The 22,735-nt window shown below is 46.1% G+C and overlaps 2 protein-coding genes across 2 annotated transcripts; both read left to right on the forward strand.

The window, feature by feature from the left end:
- The first annotated feature begins 1,810 nt into the window (after positions 1–1,810).
- On the forward strand, positions 1,811–7,365 carry BOLA3 (bolA family member 3). Its single transcript, XM_035120877.2, has 4 exons — positions 1,811–1,923; positions 2,640–2,766; positions 5,284–5,372; positions 6,268–7,365. Exons 1-4 carry the CDS (start codon positions 1,882–1,884, stop codon positions 6,337–6,339), a joined length of 330 nt encoding a protein of 109 aa, XP_034976768.1. The 5' UTR covers positions 1,811–1,881; the 3' UTR covers positions 6,340–7,365.
- Positions 7,366–11,607: 4,242 nt separating this feature from the next.
- On the forward strand, positions 11,608–21,818 carry MTHFD2 (methylenetetrahydrofolate dehydrogenase (NADP+ dependent) 2, methenyltetrahydrofolate cyclohydrolase). The gene is made up of 8 exons (XM_035120159.2): positions 11,608–11,820; positions 13,703–13,887; positions 15,335–15,457; positions 15,636–15,788; positions 15,874–15,981; positions 16,833–16,925; positions 17,256–17,381; positions 19,115–21,818. The coding sequence occupies exons 1-8, from the start codon at positions 11,684–11,686 to the stop codon at positions 19,252–19,254; spliced, it is 1,065 nt and encodes a 354-aa protein (XP_034976050.1). The 5' UTR covers positions 11,608–11,683; the 3' UTR covers positions 19,255–21,818.
- The last annotated feature ends 917 nt before the right edge of the window (positions 21,819–22,735 follow it).

Here is a 22,735-nt window from a genome sequence, read left to right on the forward strand (position 1 = left end):
CAATGACACAGGCCCAAGGCAGGGGTAGATTGTGGTCTTTCAAATTTCAGCAGTGCCCTCTGTGAGACCAAAATTCATTCACACACACACACACTCTTCATGCCATACACAAACACTCTTCACGTTCACCAGGTCTTAGCTGTGACACCCTGCAGTGCCCCCTCCTTGGCTCAGTGTCCAGTGCAGGGGAACCAGTTGTGCTGCCCTAAACCCACCTCTACCCAGGGGGTGCAAAAATCATGCCTCTCCACTCTGGCTCTGCACACTCCCTGGCTGGCTGAGGAGTGCAGTCTCCTCTGGCCACCTTGGTGGAGGGGCATAACGAACTGGGCGTGGGTGCTGATACAGCTCCTTGCCAAGGGCGCTAGAGAGCCTAAGTATGCCTCTGATGCAAAGTCCAATGCCTGTTTTCTTCTGTGTCATATACACACAAACTGCCTTCCTCTTTCTCAGTCAGGTGATAATTAGGGCTACCCCAGCAATCTCCCCCTGCCTTGGGCTTGGAGAGTGACTCTCTGGGCAGTAGTATAGTGTGGATTGCCCATGCCCAGGGCAAGGCAAGCATTACACCCCCGACCTGTGGATCGTTAGCACTCCCTGAGTCCCTTCCACCAGTCCAGTATTGAACCCCTTTTTAGCCCCTAGCACATGCATTGTATTTTAAGAAAATACTGATGCAATTAAAGTAAAATGCATTTAATGATAGTATACTTAAATGTATTTAAAATTGCTTGGTTTAAATTTGTGCAACTTTTTCAGTAACAGTATCAAAATCTACATTGAAATCTCTCTCCATGGACAGTTTTGCTAGGTTACTCAGTCTTTCTTGGCTCATTGTAGATATTTTGATACTTTTTGATTAAAGTTTTGTGATCCTCAGCATGGGATGGACTTTTTTCACAGTTGCTGCCATGCATTTGTGTGGCATCTTCATCACCTTGACCCCAAGGTCTTGTTAGGATACTGTGTAGCCTAAGAAATGAGGATCAAGGAAGACTTAAAAGCAAAGCTAACATCATCCCGTTGCCTTGGTGAGCCAGGATGTCTGTTCCCTAAATGAAATAGGAAAATTTGGAGACTTCGCACACATACGACACAACCTACCTAATACATGCAGAGTGCTGTGCACAACAGCTCTCCCAGGATTTCATTCTGTACTCGCAAGAAATTGATCTTTTAGTGTTACAGCAACCACAGTTCGTTTATTTATTTCATAAAATGTATACACTGCTTTATTGGGTTTTTTATAAAATGGTTAGAGCAGTTTACTAAAAAGATACAAGAAAAATTATCAATAAGAAAGAATAATAACCATAATTTAGGACTTTAAAATTTTTAAAACAACTGTAGACTGAAAACATTAAAACTTGCATCAACTTTCCAAGCATTTGGGTAGGCTTGTCTAAACAAAAATGTTTTTAGCAGGCCTTGGAAAACACACTGTGAAGGCATGATCTGCCTGTTGTCAATAGGCAGGGAGTTCCAAAGTGTAGGTGTTGCCGCTCTTCACAGGTCGAGTTCTTGCAAATGTAGAAGAAGAGGTCCCACGTGGCACCAGCGGCAGCGCCAGTTCCGCCGATTGAAGCAGTCCAGGGGCGTATATGGAGTAAGACCGCCTGGAAGGTGGTGGACTCTCCTTCAGTGGAAGCTTTTCAGCAGCGGAGGGGAAACAACCGTATGGCTCCGAGCTTCCCCTTGTTAATTCTATGCTCTTGTGAGAGCCGAAAGAAAGGGAGGCATGACGACTCTACACGTTTCTCAACTCTGTGCTCTTGGGAGGCTTGAGAAGAGCCGAGAGGACAAACCCGGCTGCACGGCGCGTGCGTGGAACGTCATCTTCCAGCGCCTCCAAGACGCGCTCCCCTCTGACGCAACGGCGCGATGGCCGCCGCCGTAGCTAGGATGGCCGCTAGCCGGGGGAAGGTCGGTGATCTGTGGGCGGAGAGCTGCGGCGTCCTTAGCGGCGCTCTTCGCCGGAGGCCCTGGAGCGGGGAGGCCCCCGGGCAGCGCCAGGGAAAGGCTGCGCCGCCCAAGCCCGCTCCTCTGCCCCCGCCACCCCCGGCCCCCTCGTTTCTGGAGCAGCGCCATCGCCCCAAGGACAATAAGAGCCCCTCCTTTGCCATCCCGCCCCCGGGCAATAAGGCGAGGCGCTCGGGGAGCCTGCTGCCGCTGTGCGTGGCTCCCCCCTTCCCCGCCCCCCGGCTCGTGCGCCTGGCTATCCGCTGCCGCTGTGGAAAAGCCGCGCCAATCGTTCCCGCGGTCAAAATTTATAACTTGACTGCCTCGAGTTTCTGGTTTATTCTTGGTAGGGATCCCAGTGCGGAATAACTGTGGGAGAGCGAGAGCGAGGCATTTTATTTTATTGCTTGTGCCAGTGTGATTTAGGGGATTGTCAGTGATAGCATGCAGAAGGTCCCAGGTTCAGTCCCCAGCATTTCTAGGTAAGGTTGGGAAAGATTTGGGCCTGAAACGCTGGAGAACCACTGCCAGTCAGTGTAGGCAATACGGAGCTAGGTGTGACTCAGGTGGTGGCAGCTTCCCATGTTCCCATAGGGACGTTTGCATCCTTTGCCATGATTATAGTTGTCTTTATCCTGAAGATATCCCAACTAACACAAACTCTTTCCATTTTTCATCAGATCCATTTTCTGCTGCGCAATATAGTGCGGACCTTTGCTTCACAGACGGAGGGAGAAATCAGGGTGGCACAAGTCCTTAAAGAAAAGTTCCCTCAGGCTGCTGCTATCAAAGTAGTAGATATATCAGGTAATTAGCAAAGCTTCAGGGCTCTGTCTGAACACTTGCCATTCTGCAGGCTTTCCTGTGATCTGAATCATTTCTGTAGATAAGATTTTGAGAAAGGTATTGCTACGTGGTTAATTGTAATTTTGGGTTAAGATTAAGAGTTGGCATTGTGTACCCCTTAGTCTACCTTGTGGGTTTACATTAGCCTAATGAGAAATACTGTTTTGCTCATTTTGCTCTTGGATGCCTTTAACAAAGGTATACAGTAATACCTCGGGTTACGAACGCGATCCGTTCCGGATCGCAGTTCGTAACCCGAATAGTTCGCAAACCGAGCGCGATGGGCGCCGCCATTTTGCGCATGCGCAAAGCGCGATTTTCGCGTTTTGCGCATGCGCAGATCGCGCGCGCGCGCGGCTTATGCGCGTGCGCGCGCGGCGAAAACACTTCTGGGTTTGCGCAGTTCGTAACCCGAACTGTTCGCAAACCGAGGTGGTCGTAACCCGAGGTACGACTGTATTGAAAAATGTAGTGGCAGTACTCTTAGAGAATCAACATTTAGAGAGAAATGAAAAGGTTATATGAATTTCCCCATAAATCTTGTAAATTCTAAGTCCAACTAACAGGTTGCCTTAGGTTTCCCATGTTGTTGTTGTTCTTTGGTGATCGCTCATAGCCGAGTAAGATTGTTTTACATGAATATGGTCTTAACAGTGTGTCCATGACTGTGGAGGCCAATTCTGGAGCAATAATAAAAATAATAATATTTATTTATACCTCGCCCATCTGGCTGGGTTTCCCCAGCCACTCTGGGCGACTTCCAACAAAATATTAAAATACAACAGGGCTGCATTCAGATGTCTTCCAAAAGCCTGGTAGTTGTTTTTCTCTTTGACATCTGGTGGGAGGGTGTTCCACAGGGTGCGTGCCACTACCAAGAAGGCCCTCTGCCTGGTTCCCTGTAACTTGGCTTCTTGCAGCAAGGGAACCGCCAGAAGGCCCTTGGCACTGGACCTCAGTGTCCAGGCAGAACAATGGGGGTGGAGACGCTCCTTCAGGTATACTGGACCAAGGCTGTTTAGGGCTTTAAAGGTCAGCACTTTGAATTCTGCTTGGAAATGTACAGGGAGCCAATGTAGGTCTTTCAAGACCGGTGTTATGTGGTCTCGGTGGTTGCTCCCAGTCACCAGTCTAACTGCCGCATTCTGGATTAATTGTAGTTTCCAGGTCACCTTCAAAGGTAGCCCCACATAGAGCACATTGCAGTAGTCCAAGTGAGAGATAACTAGAGCATGCACCACTCTGGCGAGACAGTCCACGGGCAGATAGGGTCTCAGCCTGTGTACCAGATGGAGCTGGTAAACAGCTGCTCTGGACACAGAATTGACCTGCACCTCCATGGACAGCTGTGAGTCTAAAATGACTCCTGGGCTGTGCAAATCTTTCCACATATGTAGGTTGGGCATAGGTTTCTGGGCAAGAGTTGATCACGGTGAGGATTTGCCAAACATGCCTTCCTCTTGCTCATGCAGAATACAGTGCAGCTTTCATTTGGTATCCACTGCACTCTTGAACATTTCATTTCATTATTTAACACTTTATACCATGTATTGGCTGCCAAAGTACAGCACGGAACACAAAATAAAAATCACCTCTGCAAAATTATAATTAATAATGAAAATGAATGAATCCTAAAACTTAAAAATAAAGTAAAATGTTAGAATAAAATAAAATTTAAAAGCCAGGTTTGGGCCATCTCTTAAAACAGGAAAAGCAAAGTAGCCCAAGTATGCTCCTTACTGAAATATATTCCAAAGTTCAGGCAACACCACTGAGAAGGGCTGACTTTGTGCTCCCACAAATCGCAATAGTGTGAAAGCATTGCTTCCCTTGAGAGTGGGGTAGAACATATGGAAGGATCCTGAAAGTATAGAGGACCTGCACTATGAAGGTAGTTGCCAGGATGTTGAATTGGGCCCTGGAGCATATCAGAGCAGAATAAAAGTGATATTGCACTGTAACATTCCATAGCTCCTACACACAGCGAGCAACACCTTCTGTTATCACCAGCTGAGAATCTTAACAGGAAAGTAGCACCAAAGAGAACCCCACTGTATTCTGAAGGAAATGTAACCTTGTGCATAATGCCAAAACCGACAAGCCTCCCAACCTAGGCTCTGCCACCGTCATGATCTTTGTCATTCATTGAATAAACAACTTGTTTGCCCTCAACCATCCATAATCATAGGCTTATAGAATTGTAAAGTTGGGAAGGATACCAAGGATCATCTAGTCCAACCCCTGCAGTGTAGGAATCTCCACTAGATCATACATGACAGAAGGGCACAAATGAAATATTGTAGAGTAAGTTATTATAAATTGTCATGTGGTTTCTGTTACCATGTAGATTTCTTTCCCTGGTTGATTGTGTGACACCCCCCTCCAAAAGCCCCTATTTAAAAGTGATATCAAGTTAAAGAGCATAGGGGATAAATAAAATAGCTGAAAATATGGTAAAATCGAATCCATTTTGTCAAGGTGGCTGTGGAGCAATGTATGAAATCCATATAGAGTCTGAAGAGTTTAAGGAAAAGAGAATGGTACAGCAACACCAAATGGTCAATCAGGTAAGCAGGTTAACATATTCTGGGTTGTCTATCTCTGTGTTAATGCAGTGGGAAATTATATTACATTTTCATGGATGCTTTGGATCTTGAGTTTTTGAGTTTCAAGCATTTTCCAGGATAATCTGCACAGAGCCAGTGTGGTGTAGTGGTTAAGAGCAGTAGACTCGTAATCTGGGGAACTGGGTTCGCATCTCTACTCCTCCACATGCAGCTGCTGGGTGACCTTGGGCTAGTCACTTGGGCTAGTCACACTTCTCTGAAGTTTCTCAGCCCCACCCACCTCACAGGGTTTCTGTTGGAGGAAGGGAAAGGAGATTGTTAGCCGCTTTGAGACTCCTTTGGGTAGTGATAAAGCAGGATATCAAATCCAAACTCCTCCTCCTCCTCCTCTTCTCAAGCTCCTCCAGACTGTTCCCTATTCCATTTTCTTTGAATTAACTTAATTGTTCATCTTCGACCTTAGTTGGGATGAGCTAATACAAACAGTAGAATAAATTTTTGTATGACCAGATGTTTAGAGTATGCTTTTAAGTTGTTTTCGGTTGCCTTGGACAAGATAAACTGACCAACAAATACAATAAATAATAATAACAACAACAGAGATGGAGTACTCTGAATGTCGGTAACAATTCACCTGCTGCCCAGTGCATTCCAGTAAACAGCATCCATACCTGGACACAAATAGCCTCATTTTTGAACTAGTTGGGTTTTTTAATTCCACAAGCAGATGGCCAGAAGCACCTTTCCCCACTTTGAAAGCAAAATACATTGGGTCGAATAGAAGCTGCTACTGTGCTTGAAGGGGTCTTGAACCATGCCTGGGTGCTGCCTTCTGGTCTTTGAGGTGGTTTCACCCCACTTTTGTGTAGCTGCTTGCAATGCTTTCTTTTTCTAGGCTTTAAGTGATGAAATTAAAGCAATGCATGGACTACGGATATTTACTTCTGTTCCCAAGTGTGGAAGCTAGGAGTGGCTGACGACGTGCAAGATTTTCATATTCCAGAAACTGGTGAGGCTCTGAGAGAATGCTGGTTAGCACATGATACAGCCAGATGCCTTTATTTCCACCCTCCCATGCTTCTCCATCTCCCTCTGATCTACAATCTACAAATAAAATAACTGTGCTGATGTGCTGTAAAATAAGGGTACCTAAGGCTCGTTTCAAAAGCAGTATTTATTTCAGATGCAGAGGTCAGCTCTCTTAATTGCATTGATTAACCTCTTTTCCCCAAGAAGACTTGTGTCAGAGTATTGTGTGAGTCTCTTTTACCAACAGCTCTAGAGAAAGAATGAAGAATATTGTAGACAGGAAGAAGTACACCTTGATATCCACCCCTCTTTATGCAAAAGTATGCCAAATTTCAAGGGAAAATTATAGATGAAATGTGCTGCACTTGTTTCTGGGGTTTATGGCAATTGAGGAGCTCAAAAGGAATTTCAGAACAACAACTTTAGAGAGATTACTGAAAGAAGAATGCAGCTGCCTTGTACACAGAGTGCCTTCTTTGTAATGAGGTTGCGTTAAACCATCTGTTACAAACAGCGCAGTTTTCTAGGGTTAAATGATCCTAGCAACATTGTTTTATTAACTGTGATGAGCAGGGCTGCCTGTCATGACCTTTCTAGGAATGTTATTGCAGTTAGTTTCTTGAAATGTTAAATGAGGTGTGATCTTTGGTGAAGAGTCATTTGTCATTTTAGCATGAGCAGAAGTGTTGAATTCTGAATATCTAAAATAAAAATGCTACTTAAGTTTTATTCCAGTCTAACTGCAAAGCGCTCTGTACTCTAATAGTATTGTATAGTGGGCTGCACTGGAATACAAAAGGGACTTGTTGGACTGCAACTACAATTAGCCATATACCACACTGTGGTCTCTGGGAAGCGCCAGTACCATTGCGGTGCAACCCACTGTAACATTGGTATAGGATCCTTTGCACGCCCTGCAGCAAAGTTGAAAGGGCAACAGCATCACTTCAAGCCACAGAGAATGCGGCAACAGCATTAGATAAACCTCAGCAACCATGGCAATGTTGTTGACATCCACAAATTACACTGCAGCATTAGGATGCCTTCACATTAACCTTGTGTGCCAGGAACCAAGCCGTGCATAGTGACAGGGTACCCCTGTAATGCCATACTGCTAATCACAAAGATGAGACTCAAACTGGCAGATACTACAGCACTTTCACAAGGCAAGTTTTTTTTTATTACCACTTTAATACTGTAGGTATCTTCCTGTGTGTTTAGTTCTCTGTAAATCTCACTGGAATCAAGAACTGACGGGAAGATACACGCATGTTTTCATTACATAAACAGTCCAGCACTCACTGCAGCTGGGGGATTGAATCCCCTTTTTCAACATACAGAGCTTGCCAACAACAGCCTGTGCCGAAAGGGAAGCAGAAGGAGGTGCAGAGGAGAAGGAAAATGGAAGCCCCTAAGAGCTGCTATTGATTGTGATCACTTACCATTCATACTCAACAGTTCTGAGCACTTAGCCAGGCAGAACACAGTATGGAATGTGAGCATTGGATACCACCTGCTAAGTGATTAATGTTACAAAATGGCTGTGGAAGGTGATGGAGCAGATCATACACCTGTGCCTAAACAGACTTTTGTCTGTCTTTTAGTCATGTTAATAGAGAGAATCGTATCACCTTATTGTCTGTTGGCACTATAAAACACCCACTGTGATCCTAAAACATAGCTTGTGCTACAACCTTTATCACAGAAATGAGAGCGTTTCTTCAAATAAAACATAACATCACTTTATCACTGAAGTCTTAAGACTTGTTTTGGAGCTGTTTCATCAGAGAATCTTGAGTTCTAGTCAATTATTAATTCATTTCCTTGACTGCTTTCCACAAGTCTTAAAGCAACTTACAAACACTATAAAAAATACAGTATTTAAAATTGGCAATTAACACACTAAAATCTACTAATATAATCCCCTAATATTTAATAAACAAATGAAACAATGGATAAGCTTGGTCACTATAAAAGAATGCCTGCAGGAGCCATAATGACCTTAACATTAAAATGCTTGAGAGAAGAGAAACATCTTCATTTTGCACCAACAAGATGTTAAATGGCCCTGTTCACTTACACAGCAGTGAAACTATGACTGGATTTAGGGGACTGGCCTGCAAACAGATTGGCTTCACATTGTAATGAGAACAATGAAAATATTGGTGTAAAACCAGTCCCCACAAGGGGGAGAGTGGAGCCGTCCTTTCTTCATGGTACAAGCAGGAGGAAAGCAAGATGAGCTTACATGCCTCTTATTATTTCTCCTCCTCTTCCTCAGCACATTACAAAGGTTTGAGGCTAGCTTGAAACTTGCAGGGGTCTTACTGGCAGAGGAGATTGTCCTGCTGACACCTCTCCCCTCTGGGAGTAGCCCTCTGGCAAAAAACGGGTGTGTAAAATACCAGGTGCTAGACCTGCTTTTCACGTTTAGTGGGCAGTATTTGACTCACTACTAGAGATGTATGTTTTTGTGGCAAGAATAAGGCAATGAGTGGTTGTGTTGTGGGGGTGGAGAATATTGAGAAATACAAAGCACATAACTTTTTAATCACATCTTAGCACACTTTGCTGATTTAAGAGCATGGTAATTTGTTTTGCAAACATGTTCAGCAAATATATGAATTAATCTTTTCATGGCATAGAGCACCCTTCCCCAACTTTGTGCCCTTGGGCTACTTGGGCCTGATTGAAGTTGTAGTCCAAACCATCTGAAGATCACCAGGTTAGGGAAGGCTTGCATGGAAGTCCATGCTAAAGAAAGTAGAACCCAGCACAAATTTCTCACATCTCTTGTCGCTGACCTTATTTAACACCAGCTACTGTGTGGGAAAAGCCACTGGGAATTGTGTTACATATTATAGTGGGTTCTTTGCCAAGCCTTCCAGAGATTTTTTCTCCCTGCTTGCCTGGGAGACTTAAAAGCAGCAGGAGAGCTTCCATCAAGCAAGGTCGTCTGAGGCTAAGCATCCATATGCACACGGAGTACAGTTGCCTAGTAGGCCTTGATAAGATATCTTTATTGTCATTGTCCCCTTGCGGGAACAACGAAATTACTCGGTTGCTACATCCACTCTGATAAAGCATTCCGCATAATCCAAAATTACAAAACCTAATTAAAAACAGTAAATATAATACAAATAACAAGTAAAATAAGATTACTTCAAAGTCCAGGCTTTCCATTTAAGGCCAAAATCGCTCTAGAGAAGAAACTGTTCCTGAGACGGCTCGTTCTTGCCTGCATAGTTCTATATCTCCGTCCCGATGGCAGGAGCTGAAAGAAATGGTGACCAGGGTGCGTTGGATCTCTTGATATGTCTAGCACTTTTCTATGGCACCTGGTGGTGTAGATTTGTTCTAAGGTGGAGATTGAGCAGCCAATAATGCTCTCTGCTGTTTTAATAATTCTACACAGTCCTCCTCTGTCCTGAGAAGTACAGTTTCCGTACCACACACATAAACCGTACGTGAGCACGCTTTGTATGGCACAGTGATAGAAGGCAAGCAGCAGCTTTTGTGGAAGATGGTTTTTCCTTAAAATTCTCAAAAAATACAGTCTCTGCAGCACCTTCTTCACAAGCCCCCTTGTATTAACACTCCAGGACAGATCCTCCTGTAACTCAATGCCTAGAAATCTAAACGTTGTTACCCTCTCCACACAAATTCCGTCAATCAAAAGTGGCTGGACCTCGTTCTTCTGTCTCCTAAAGTCCACCACAAGCTCCTTTGTTTTCTTTGTATTTATGAGCAAGTTATTAATTCTGCACCACTCTGTCAGCCGCTCCACCTCATCTCTATAGTCCGTTTCACCCTCCTTATCAGAGATGAGCCCGATCACAGTTGTGTCATCAAATCAAAAGAATTGTAGAGTTGGAAGGGATTCCACCCCCTGCAAAGCAGGAATCTTAACTAAAGCATCCATGATGGCTGCCATCCAATCTCTGCTTCAAACCTCCAAGGAAGGCGAGTCCACCACCTTCTAAGGAAGTGCATTCCTAGCTTCAAGTTACAAGAATTTCCTTTCTTGTAACTTGAAGCCATTGGTTTGAGTCCTACCCTCCAGAGCAGGAGAAAACAAACTTGCTCTATATTCCATGCGACAGCCATAGGGTTGCCAGACTCAATAGAGGACAGGACTTCTGTGCCTTTAATTGCCCTGCTCTCTTTTGAGTCTGGAAACCTTAAAGAGAAACCAGCAGACCCTTTGTTTAATTTCCAAGCAAAGGGTCTGCTGGTTTCTCTTTAAGGTTTCCAGACTCAAAAGAGAGCAGGGCAATTAAAGGCACAGAAGTCCTGCCCTCTATTAAGTCTGGCAACCCTAGACAGCCATTGGAATATTTGAAGATCATATCTCTTCTCAGTCTCTCTTCCAGGCTAAACATAATCTGCTCCTTTAACCATTCCTCATACGGCTTGGAATTGTTATAAAATTTAGAGTGCACACACATAGCAGACACACCACAGGAAACCAATCCACTTCAAAATTTAGGAAATATTTCCTGAGAAAATTACACAGGATCACACTTACACAGGATCACACATGACCTTAACAGATTAGACAACTGGGCCAAAGCAAACAAGGCACAAATACAGGATGGGTGACACCTGGCTTGAGAGCAGTACAGTACATGTGAAAAGGATGTAGGAGTCTTGGTAGATCACAAACTTGACATGAGTCAACAGTGTGATGTAGCAGCTGAAAACGCCAATGCAATTCTGGGCTGCATCAATAGGAGTATAGCATCTAGATCAAGGGAAGTAATAGTGTCACTATTATAGCGGTAATAAAAAACTTGTCCCGTGTTGCGGAAACCACAGTGGAAACTTCCCCTTTCATAGCAAAAGAAAAGAAAAGGAAGTGCTACCCGCGTGCCTGCACAAGCCATGGTCACGCCCCTTCCCTCAGATTGCTTTATTTCAGGACCTGCAAACGCGCTCTTCTTTCCTGCGTTTACCAATCAGGACTTTCGATGGGCGTTTAAGCCCGCCTCACGGGTCCCTTCTCCCCGGGTTGCATCAGCCTTTCCCCCCGCCGGTTACAGTACGTAGAAGCCACGGAGCGCTCCTCGGAAGCACCCCGCCCTGCATTTGCGTCATTCCCGGTCCTCGTCCAATCAGGGCAGCCGCGACGTTCCCCTCGCCGGATCGCGTCATTTCCCTTTGCAGCCAATGGCGGCGGGGCCGGCTTGGGAAACGAGGCGGGGCAGAGCCTTTATAAGGCCTTGCTCTCGCGCCGGCGGTCGGTTCCTCGCCCCTCTCCCGCGTTGCCGAGAACTATCGCCATGACAACCGCCTCTGTCTCCGCGCTCCCGCTCTTCCGATTTGTGGCCCGAGCAGCTTCGGCCGGCCCCGCCAGTTGCTCCTGCCCGCGCTTTCCTGTCCCGCGGGGAAGTCGCCGGCTGCACCTCACGGCGCCCAGGTAGGGCGGAGGCACCAACTGGGGTCCGGCGGACGGGGGGAGGGGGCGTCTCGTTGGGTGGTGGAGCCTCCCTGGCCGGGCGCAGTTTGCCAGGGAACACAGAGCGGGAGAGCCAAGAGCGCGCCGAGGCTTCCTCCCCTATCTCCCTTCCCGCGTGGAAACGGAGGGGCTCTTGTGGAGTGGTGGAGCCTCCATGGCTGGGCGCAGACTACCCGAGGATGAGGATGATAATGGCCGGAGGGCTTCGAGGCTTCCCCCTCTCTTTTCCTGCTTTTCTTCCCCGCGTGTCCCTGGCTTCGCCCGGTCGCCGCCTTGGGAGAGGAAAAGGGGCAGGAGGGGCTGGCGGTGACCCCCCCCCGCGACCCCCCCGGTCCATCTCTCCGGCCTCTGCTTCCCGCTGGGAGCCCCTCCTGGGCGGGCGTCGTGGCGCGACTCCCCCTAGCGGCGGCTCGGAGGTGCAGCAGGCTGATGAAATCGCCCCGGCCGCTTGCATGGCTCGGCCCGGAGCTGCTTCTGCCGCGGAGTTTGGCGCCGCCAGCCCGGGGTTGCTTCCGTGCCTCTGGAAGAGAAGCTGATGGGGCGGGTCACGGGAATGCTTTATAATCATCATTATGGGCATCGGAGGCGCAGGGGTGCGCCCAAGGCTTCCAGGAGCAAAGAGTTGGAGGTGCAATGTGTTGTGCAATGGTTAGTGTTGGCCCAGCAGCGCACCCTCAGAGCCCCGAGTTCTCAGCGCTCACTGGGGGCGAGCAGTCACTGTCTCTCAGCCCATCCTACCTGGCAGGGTTGTTGTGGGAGATTATATGAGGAGGGGGAGAACCACATGCGTTGCCTTGAGCCCTTTGGAGAAAAAAAGGTGGGGTATTAAATAAATACATATTCGTTGCTTGAAAAGGAGTACTGTACTGAATTCTGTCCCCAGAAACCTGCTGAAGTGGAGAATGCGTGCCCCAAAACTTTCAAGGGCAAAGTGTGGAGCGGTAATTGGAAAAGGGGCATCTGTCATCTTTTTCTCTCCCTGGTGCTCTTATCGCTTGAGGAAGCCTGGTCTGCTGGCATGCAAGATAATATTCCGCAGAGCGCAGTTGCACTTTCCCCACTTCATGAAAAACAGCTTTGAGAACTTGGTTGGTGTTGGGCAAACAAGTTTCCCAGGCACTTTTTGAGATTCTGGAAGTTTGAAGAGTGCAAAAGGAATGTGAGAGAAAGATGATCTCTTTCCACAGCAGATTTGCCCTGTGGGTATCAGTGTATCTGATTCAACAAGACCCATTGCATGTTAGCCAAAACCCCAGCATGGTTGGCTCACAGTAGCAGCAAGGCGGTTTCCTGGCTCACTGCAGCAATAAGTGAAACTTTCTTCTGAGGCTGCACCAAAATATCCTCCATTGTTTGCACAGAGATAGTAGCTTGAGTAAAATGCTTTTGCCCGAATACTGTATATTTAAATGTCGTTCTTCCAAAGGGACGCTGTGAAGTCATTCTACTGATACTGCAATGGCAGGTATTTTCTATTTTTTAGAGCAAGAGAAGGCCTGATCTTGTTCTGGAGCCCATCATTCTCTTGCTCTTCACAGTGCCTGTGAACGCAGTTATGTAATGACTTTGTGGCAGTTGTTCATGTGAAGTTTTTAGCTCCCTTGCATTCTTGCTCCATTTTGTCAACTGTTGGCTGTAGAGCACATGCATTCGGCTCCCCCCCCCCAAGTCCCTGCCCTTTTGTTAGGATCCTGCCTCCCATGAGATCTGTGAACCTTTAAGCGTTGGGTCAGATAGCCTGGGAATATGTGTAAGCTGCTCTGTGGGGAAGTGATGAATTTCCAGCAAGACACTCCTAAGCTTTTGGGGGATCAAATGCTTTAAAAAAAGCCTCTGCTTGCAGGAATGAAGCAGTTGTCATTTCTGGGAGGAAGCTGGCACGGCAGATCAGGCAAGAAGCCCGTCATGAAGTGGAGCAGTGGGTTGCAGATGGAAACAAACGGCCCCATCTCAGTGTGGTTCTAGTTGGTGAAAATCCTGCCAGCCACTCCTATGTCCTGAACAAAACCAAGGCTGCGGCTGATGTAGGTATGTCTTTCTTGGACGGGGTCTTCTGCAGTATTAGTCATTGCACTATTGCTGGCAGAAAAACGGGCTCAGACGAGTGTTGGTCTCCACGCTTGGTTTGTCTCTCCTCCTGACCATCTCTTGGAGCCTGTCTCAGCTGCTGCTTCCTCATCTGCCCTTCGTTTTGAGTAGTGTAACCTCGCCTTACCTCAGGAATACTGGCTGCAAGTGGTTCCCAGGGTTTAAAAGAGCCATCCTTCCTGGCCCTACTTGGACACACCCAAGATTGAACCTGGGATATTTTGTATGCAAAGCAAGTGCTCTGTTGCTGAGCTACAGCCCTCCTCTAAATTTTGGGCAGTGAAGGGGCTGGGGTGCTGGTGGGTTTGGCCAAAACTGTCTCCCCACCACCACCACAGTCCACTTAATTTTGGTTTCTCTGGCTTCTGACATCTCATCCCTAATGCTGCTGCTCATAATAATCCTGCTTCACTTCTGTGTCAGTCGTAGTTTCAAAGCTTGAGGTGGGAAATTGAAGTAGGACTTGGAAAGTTTCGAACTGAAAAATCCAGCAGGCGTTGCCTCTTTAGTACTTCCTCCTACTATGGTGGTATTATGGTAGTAGCAACAGCAGAGATCTAAATGCTTTAAAACAATATTTTGGGTTGCTGAGCTTTATCAGAACTCTGTCTAGGCAGCAGCTGCTTTTGGGGCTTCACTCTAGATGTGAAATGTAAAAGGAGAAAGACCCAAGGGCTTGGCAGCCACTTGAGGTTTTCATTTCACTGGTCAGATTGCAGTTACTGGATCTTCACTGCCTCCTCCACTCTTGCTGTAGTTTGACATGAGGACAGTGGGCCTCATGTATCCTAAAGAATGTACACAACATTTTTGCACTGTTAAGCAACTCTGCTATTCATGGATTCATTTAGCTGGCTCTGGCAATTCCCTTGCATAGTTTGTAAGCCTGCTAAAGTGTTTTGGGATGGGAAGTGCTAACCAGGGGCAAAAAGCATAGGCTCACTGTCTGTCCAGATGTAGGGTCATATAGCAAGACATTTGGGTTTCACCAACTTGTGGACGATGTCACAATTAAAAGCCCTTCCCCATAGCCCAGGACACAGTGTTCACCAGAAAAGCCAAAATGGGGTGTTGCCCACTGCATCTATTCTTTTGCTTCTTCAGAATACTTTTCTAACAAACATTTCAAAATCTATTGTATTCTGTGTTTCCATCTTGATCTGTTTGCCCGTTGTGTTCCTTCTCTCCTGTATTTTTCCTCCATAATGACTAAAAAAAAAATGTAAATGGCTTTGGACCAGGATTCTATTTGATTTCTCCCCTCCTGCCCCCCCCCCCAAATAAAATAGAATAAAGTTTACACTGGAGCCATTCCTTGACCTATGAAGTATGGCTTACCAACTTCAATTGTCTTTTGACCCTCTTTCATCACTTTTGGTACTTGTAGGAATCAGCAGCGAAACGATCCTGAAGCCAGCCTCCATCACAGAAGAGGAGTTGCTTGATTTAATCAGCAAGCTAAACAATGACAGAAATGTAGATGGCCTCCTGGTTCAGCTCCCTTTGCCTGGTGAGTGCGGTGCTTTAGGAGAAGCTCTTCCTCCAGCATCCCTAGACACATACTCCTAAGGGTCAGCTTCTGATTTCCCCCTCCGTTCATCCTGTTCCTGGGATTACATGCATATGACTTACTGCACTAAAATCTCTCTCTCTCTCCCTCTCCCCCCCACCCCCGCTTTTCCCTCCAGAGCATATTGATGAGAGGAAGGTCTGCAATTCTGTGAACCCAGAGAAAGATGTGGATGGCTTTCATGTGGTGAATGTGGGCCGGATGTGCCTTGACCAATACTCCATGCTGCCAGCGACACCTTGGGGCGTGTGGGAAATCATCAAGAGAACGGGTGGGTGTTTTTGTGCAAATACTGCTGACCTTGAGTTGCTTGAAAGAAGGCAGAGCCTGACTTGGGTGTGTGTGCTGTGTTGCAGGGATCCCAACCCTTGGCAAGAATGTGGTTGTGGCTGGCCGGTCAAAGAATGTGGGGATGCCCATTGCGATGCTGCTTCATACGGATGGGCGGCATGAGCGCCCTGGAGGTAAGGGTCTGGGGGGCCTTCAGGTGCGACCTGTTTTTCCCACAGATTGTTTTCCTCTTGGTCCACTTTCCTGGTGAGACGGAGGATTTTCTGATATTTGCAGGAGGCAGCAAGTCATATTTGCTGCGAGTTTTTGTCGCTGTGTGGCTCCAGACCGACAGGTCCACTGTGCTTCTGGTCAGCTGTAGCCGCTTCATCTGGCTGGGTTGTGTCCTTGAACTGTGATACTGCCTCTTGCTTTCCTGGATAGAAAAGGGGTGGGGGTGTTGCAGGGGTGGGGGCTGCATGTGAAATTAGTGTATTCTAATACTTCTGTTGGAAGCCACCCAGAGTGGCTGGGGAAACCCAGCCAGATGGGCGGGGTATAAATAATATATTATTATTATTATTATTATTATTATTATTAATTTTATTATTTGCAAACCTGGCTTTTGCAGTACAAACTTAAGAACCACACTTGTCGCTCCACCCACTGCCTGCATGTTGCCCAGGAGGTCCTTCACCCTTGCGTTATATGGAAGGTGTGCGTAACCCACATCTCCCCTTCAACTGAAGCCTTTAACTCCGGATCGTTAAACTGTTGTTGTTTTTTAAAGCGCTTTTTCTTGAGGCGCTGGGAGGTCTTGCTAGACCTCTTAGTGGGAGTATACAAAGTAATGCAGCCCAAACTGTTTCATGAGGTGGGTGCAAGGAGTGCAGATTCTGTGGGTGGCAGGGGCATGTGGCGAATTGCCAGAGGAGATGCAGCCCCATTCCACCTCCCTAGCTAACGCTTGCCCTTCCGAAGGCCGTCTGAGGCTTCTGCCAGGAGGCCTGGTGTGTCCTGTTCTCACTGTAACTTCTCTTTTCAGGGGATGCAACAGTAACCATCTCTCACCGCTACACTCCAAAGGAACAGCTCAAGCAGCACACGATTCTTGCTGACATTGTGGTTGCAGCTGCAGGTAAGGTTCTGGGTGGCTTCTTTAAGAAAAACAGCCTGAAAGCAGAAGCCCTTGAAGAACACGGCTGCCATTCCTGTAGTGGCCGTGCTAAGAATAACTAGGAAGGCTTCCGCTAGCTGGGAGTCTGAATGCCGACGCTTCTGCCTGTGGAATTTTACATGCTGCTTCAAGCAGATGACTAGTGGCTTGCGGCGGCTGCCCTACATTACAATGGATGACATGCACCCTTCGTCAAGATCTTGGGCTGCCTTAGATGTTACATGCTGAAGGGTAGGTCAAAAACGAAAGTAAATGAATTAAAATGTTAACCCCTGAAATGTTGCATTGCAGGCATCCCTAATCTGATTACAGCCGATATGATCAAAGAGGGAGCTGCAGTTATTGACGTTGGCATAAACCGAGTCCGGGACCCTGTTACTGCAAAACCAAAACTTGTTGGAGATGTGGATTTCGAAGGTATGCGAGGTGCTTTGTTTTTGGACCCCCAGCCCTCACAGTGACTTAGGCCACCTGAGGCCGTACAGCTGTTTTGGAGTACGCCTCCCCTCCATCTTGTCCTGACTGGGGCTGATGGGAATTGTAGTTCAAAACATCTTGAGAGCGCCAGGTTGGGGAAGGCTGGGTTAGGCAGATAGGCTCCTGCTGTCTCAGCTATCCTTGGGAGGGTTGCAGTTTTGAACGAGCTGCATAGCTTCTCCTATAAGGCAGTGGGTTAGCTTGATGCAGAATATATCTGGTTACTTGATATCTTACATAAAAAAAGATTGTAATTCTTCCTTGTAACTTCATCCTGCAACTTCTGTGTTGGATGGAGCAGCTGGTGGGCTGCGAATTTTGAATCTGGTGTGTGCTCTTGGCAGCACGGAGTGGACTCTTGCGAGTGACCTTGTTTCAGCAAGTAATGGCAGGAGTTCAAATTTCTGAAAGCTTTAGCACATGCAGCTCTTGATAATGTAAATATCAGCTTAGCTAACGTGTTAAGACAATTTGCCCGACAGAGAAACACCTACGGTAGATCTGGCCAGTTTTTTTTTTGTTTTTTTTGGTAATGTAAGGATGGGTAGCTGTCCAGAACTCCTGCTGAATGTACACCACTGTGTGGTTTGGGGCTTCTGGCAAAAGGGCTTTGACTCCCTTTCCACTGTTGCCCCCGCAGGACTTCCCCTACCAATTACTCTGGCTGATAATATGGAAGCACTCTTAACTATAGAAGGCATCTAGAATGGAGAATATGAGGGGTGCAGGCAGTGGACTTTGAAGGACACTGTAGCTCATTAGGGTTTTTTTTTTGGTAAAGGTTAATAAGGGTTCTGAACTTCATATAGGACAAGTATACAAATTATGTTATCTCACAATGCTAAGTTTTAGATACAGTAATTTGTTTTTGTTTTATTTGGCAAGTAACTTGGAGACAAAAGCTCAGAGGTCTCTGAATCTGGGAGAGATCTAGGGTGGCTTTCCAGTGGCCAGGGGAAGTGGCAGTACAGTGGTACCTTGGGTTACAGATGCTTCAGGTTACACACGCTTCAGGTTACAGACTCCGCTAACCCAGAAATAGTACCTCGGGTTAAGAACTTTGCTTCAGGATGAGGACAGAAATCGTGCTCTGGCGGCAGCAGAAGGCCCCATTAGATAAAGTGGTACCTCAGGTTAAGAGCAGCTTCAAGTTAAGAACAGACCTCCAGAACGAATTAAGTTCTTAACCCAAGGTACCACTGTAGTGCTCTCAGCAGCACCTGTGGCTCTTACTTTGCCCTTGGTCCCACATTCACCCTGTTGTTGTCACCACAGCCTTTCCCAGCAGAGATTTCAGGAATTGGCTTCTTTGGGGCAGCCTCCCTCTGCACCCCCCATCTTCTGTGATGGCTGGAATACTCTCCCCATGGAGACTTGCCTGATGCCTTTGTTACATATCTTTAAGTGCCAGGCGAAAACATTCCTCTTCTCCCAGGCCTTTGGCTAATTAAAATGTGTGTGGGGGATTGTTTTTGTTTGTTACGATGGTACACATTTTTATGTTTTTATATTGTAAACTGCCTTTGATCCTTGGATGAAGGGCAGTATGGAAATACACCAACAACATTGGTGTCGCCTTGAATCGCCTCTGTCCTGCTTGCAGCTTCCTCCTAGGGCTTTTGACACTTGTTTTCCTTCTGTGCTCCATCACCTCCTTTCTTCCTTCTCTCCAGGTGTGAAGCAGAAAGCCAGCTACATCACTCCAGTCCCTGGTGGGGTTGGGCCCATGACAGTTGCCATGCTCATGAAGAACACCATCATTGCTGCAAAAAAATTGTGGCGGCCTCAGGAGCTCGAAGCCCTAAGTGCCTAATGCTGGACTTCCTAGTGGCAGCAGCAGCATTCCAAATCTCTTCCCAAACACAGCCTAAGGGACAATGCAATATTTATTTATTGGCTGAAAGGTCATCAGAGAGTCTCACTCTCGAGTATTTATTTTAAAACAATTGTTTTTCAAGGCAAAAGGGTCCAGCATGATCCAGTGGTACCTCGGTTTACAAACACAATTGGTTCCGGAAGTCTGTACTTAACCTGAAGCGAACTTAACCTGAAGCGAACTTTCCCATTGAAAGTAATGGAAAGTGGATTAATCCGTTCCAGATAGGTCCGCGGAGTACTTAAACTGAAAATACTCAAACCGAGGCGTACTTAAACCGAGGTATGACTGTACATTATGATTCCAATCATTTAAGCGTCTGCATTTATGTGCAGGAACCAAGCTTGAGGTTAGAATACAGGGGAGTGATTGATTGTGCAATCTCTCAAACCCAGCAGGAAGCTGTAACTGAGGGCCAAGTGTGTGTGTTCATTGTACAAAATGTGTCTTAGTGTGTACATGGTACACCAACCTCCACTGAACCCAGGAGATACTACGTTATCTGCTGGGATTATACTACAGCTATTCTGGAGTCAGATGTTGCTATTTTCTACAAAGCCTTATTTGTATGACCTTTCGAAGCTCTTGTAACAAAAGTTCTCAGTTCCTAAACATTTTTTTCAAAGATGGGATGGACTCAAAAGCTAGACAGTATTTTGAGATATAGTGTGTTAGCCTGCAAAACACTGTGCCTGTTCAAGCTTGCTTGCTATTTACATGGGCTGTTACTGGAGCTTGGAGGTTGCATCTGAATAAAAGCGATTCTCATAGCACATTCAAACATTTGCATTCCAATGTGTGCACTGACAAGGGGGGTCTTAATTGTGCAGCAGCTGAGGAAGAATAGTAACTTGGTGGTAACGCATATGTGCTGTGTGCCAAAGGTCCCAACTAAGTATCCCTGGCATTTGCCTGAAATCCTGGAGAGCAGCTGCCGGTTCGTGTCCACTAATGATGCTAGTGTGTCCCCAGGTTTTTTTAAATACCAAATCTGTGTGGCCCATGTGGTTTTTTTTGCAGTCTGGTTCCATGTTTTGTGACACATGACATTTCCAATATGTGACTGCATCTGATTCTGCTATTAGACTCTCTTTCCCCAATCTGGTGCCCTCTAGGTATGTGGTCAGCAGTGCCCATCAACTCCAGCATCTAGCTATCTATGCTGGCCATGAATCATGGGAATTGTAGTCTAAAGCATCTATAGGGGCACTGTGGTGCGGAATCCTGGCTTACACCACCCAAGTCATTTTAGATGGTATAAATTTGAGAATCCTTAGCAATATACTGAATTGGCTCTTGAAGATGGACATGATTTTCATGAGCACAACACAAATGGAAGAGGTTCAAAAATTTATTAGACTATAAATGTTACCATAGTACCAATGCAATAGCTCTGGGGCTGAAAATCTTTTGCTTTTGAAATCGTGCAGTGTGAGCACTGCAGTGGTAAGTAGCTGATGGTGGGAGTAACAGATTTCACAAGCACAGGTGCATGAAACACTTGGCTTCCACAAACACCCTTTTGATTTTCAAATCTTAAAACTTTAAAACAGTATTGTTAAAGCAGCCTCTAGTAAGCAGTGCAACAGTAGCACACAGTAGTGGTACAAAATAAGTAAGGAAAATATACAAGGCTATGTTCAAGTTCAAGTTGTTCTTGCAGCCTTCACGGCTTGGCACCTTCTAAAGGTTTAGGAATCCAAATCCTGTGAACCTCCACTAGCATGGCCATGATGCTACAATGGACTGATGGGGCACAAGTTGCAGGGAGGCTGAGTTAATTCTATTTAGAAGTTGCCCAGGCATAAAACACGGTTTTGTTTAATTTTGTCCAACAGTTAATGGGTACTTGATTGACATAATATGATAAATAGGATGCTAAATTCAAGTTTCTCTTGTTTTGACTTCAATATTTACAAAGTTACAAGGAAATCAGCATTAATTTCACACAGGTTCAAACCAGGTGCAATATTTAGCAGGGCAGAATATTCTGTACATAAGAGTCCTGCTTTAGAAGTAAAGTATCCTTTCCAAAGAAAACATCAAGTCCTTGAAACTGCACAACAGGGAAGAAATTGTAACTGAAAAAAAATCCCATGCCAAGATGTTTTTCTGACAAGTAGAAGGCATAGCTGACAAGTTTTCCCTTTTCTCGCAAGGCAGCCTATTCAGCATAAGGGAATTTCCCTTAAAAAAATGGAGAACTTGACAGCTATGGTAGAAGGAATGATCTTTAAGCCAGTTAAGGCCAACAGCAAACAGCAAACGGATAGCTTGACAGCCAGGTGACAAGCCACAAACTCACATTTCTGCTGTAGACCGCCTTGTTTCTGTGACAGGTGTGTGATGCTGTTTGGGTGGTCCTTGGCTAAGGGACAATTTCTTAAAGCCTTGAAAAGTTCTTGTGCTCCTTTGATCTGGGTCCTCACCTCCTACCAAGCAAGGGGGGGGGGGACTTCTGTTGCAACAGAATAATAAAGATCTGCCTTGCTTTCACGGGATCCTGCCTCAGCTCGTTCTTCTCTGACCAGTAATAGCTCAGTTGGTTAGAGCAATAGTGCAGATAATGCAAAGGTTGCAGGTTCAGTCCCTGTATGGAGCAGCTGCATATTCCTACATTGCAGGGGATTGGTCCATTCCAATTCTATGATAACAAACTTGGGGGACTTGAGTCCCTTAAAAGGGGTGTTAGGCTGTTAAAGCCTACCCTCCAATTTTCTGGGGACAGTGGTATTGGCATTATGGTTGGCCAGGGAAGCCATGGTGGGAACTCCCAGTACTTAACAGAAAACACTCATTCACTAAAGGTTTGCCCACATTTCCTCTTGTTCAGATGGCGACTGTGACCGTTCTCTTGAAACCAGCTTGGGGCCTTCATGGCAAATGCACAAACAACCAGCATTTCTCATGAAGGAATTCCACGGGAAGTGTCTCCTTGGGCAAATTGTTGAGAGTCATCAGAAGTCCAAATCTGCTTTGCTGCAACTGGATTCTGTTGCTCCTCAGCCTTCGTCAACAAGCATGTGCAGCATTCAGATAAATGATACGTCATTTGAAGATGGCAGTAATCCGGCTCCTCCTGCCTCTGCAATGCTATGGTTGATAGTGAGAGAGAGGCTTTTTCTACAGGAGTGGAAGGTTTTATACGCTTAGCTACGAAGTGAATAAAAAAAGCCACTGGCTCCACTGAGAGATGTCCCACTGAAATCCATGAGCCTTCAGAGGAAAAGACCAGCAGGTTCAATTGGAAGGAACTGCTGCAGACCACAGGAAAGTTCTGACTGAAGACATCCAAGTCCAAAAATGATACTGTTCCTCCATCCAAGGAGCTAAAGTTCTAATAAGTTCCTTTGTTCCCGCAGACTTTTAAAGTCCTATTTATTTCCATGTTGCTTGGATGGATCTTAAGCTGGAGATC

The sequence above is a fragment of the Zootoca vivipara genome, chromosome 6, assembly GCF_963506605.1.
Source record: "Zootoca vivipara chromosome 6, rZooViv1.1, whole genome shotgun sequence".
Lineage (NCBI taxonomy): Eukaryota > Metazoa > Chordata > Lepidosauria > Squamata > Lacertidae > Zootoca > Zootoca vivipara.

Coding starts and splice junctions, on each gene's coding strand:
- BOLA3 (XM_035120877.2), top strand. CDS start 1,882: ATGGCCGCCGCCGTAGCTAGGATGGCCGCTAGCCGGGGGAAG. Junction 1,924..2,639: donor TGGCCGCTAGCCGGGGGAAG/GTCGGTGATCTG, acceptor ATTTTTCATCAG/ATCCATTTTCTGCTGCGCAA. Junction 2,767..5,283: donor CAAAGTAGTAGATATATCAG/GTAATTAGCAAA, acceptor CATTTTGTCAAG/GTGGCTGTGGAGCAATGTAT.
- MTHFD2 (XM_035120159.2), top strand. CDS start 11,684: ATGACAACCGCCTCTGTCTCCGCGCTCCCGCTCTTCCGATTTGTGGCC. Junction 15,458..15,635: donor GGTTCAGCTCCCTTTGCCTG/GTGAGTGCGGTG, acceptor TTTTCCCTCCAG/AGCATATTGATGAGAGGAAG. Junction 16,926..17,255: donor CATTGTGGTTGCAGCTGCAG/GTAAGGTTCTGG, acceptor GTTGCATTGCAG/GCATCCCTAATCTGATTACA.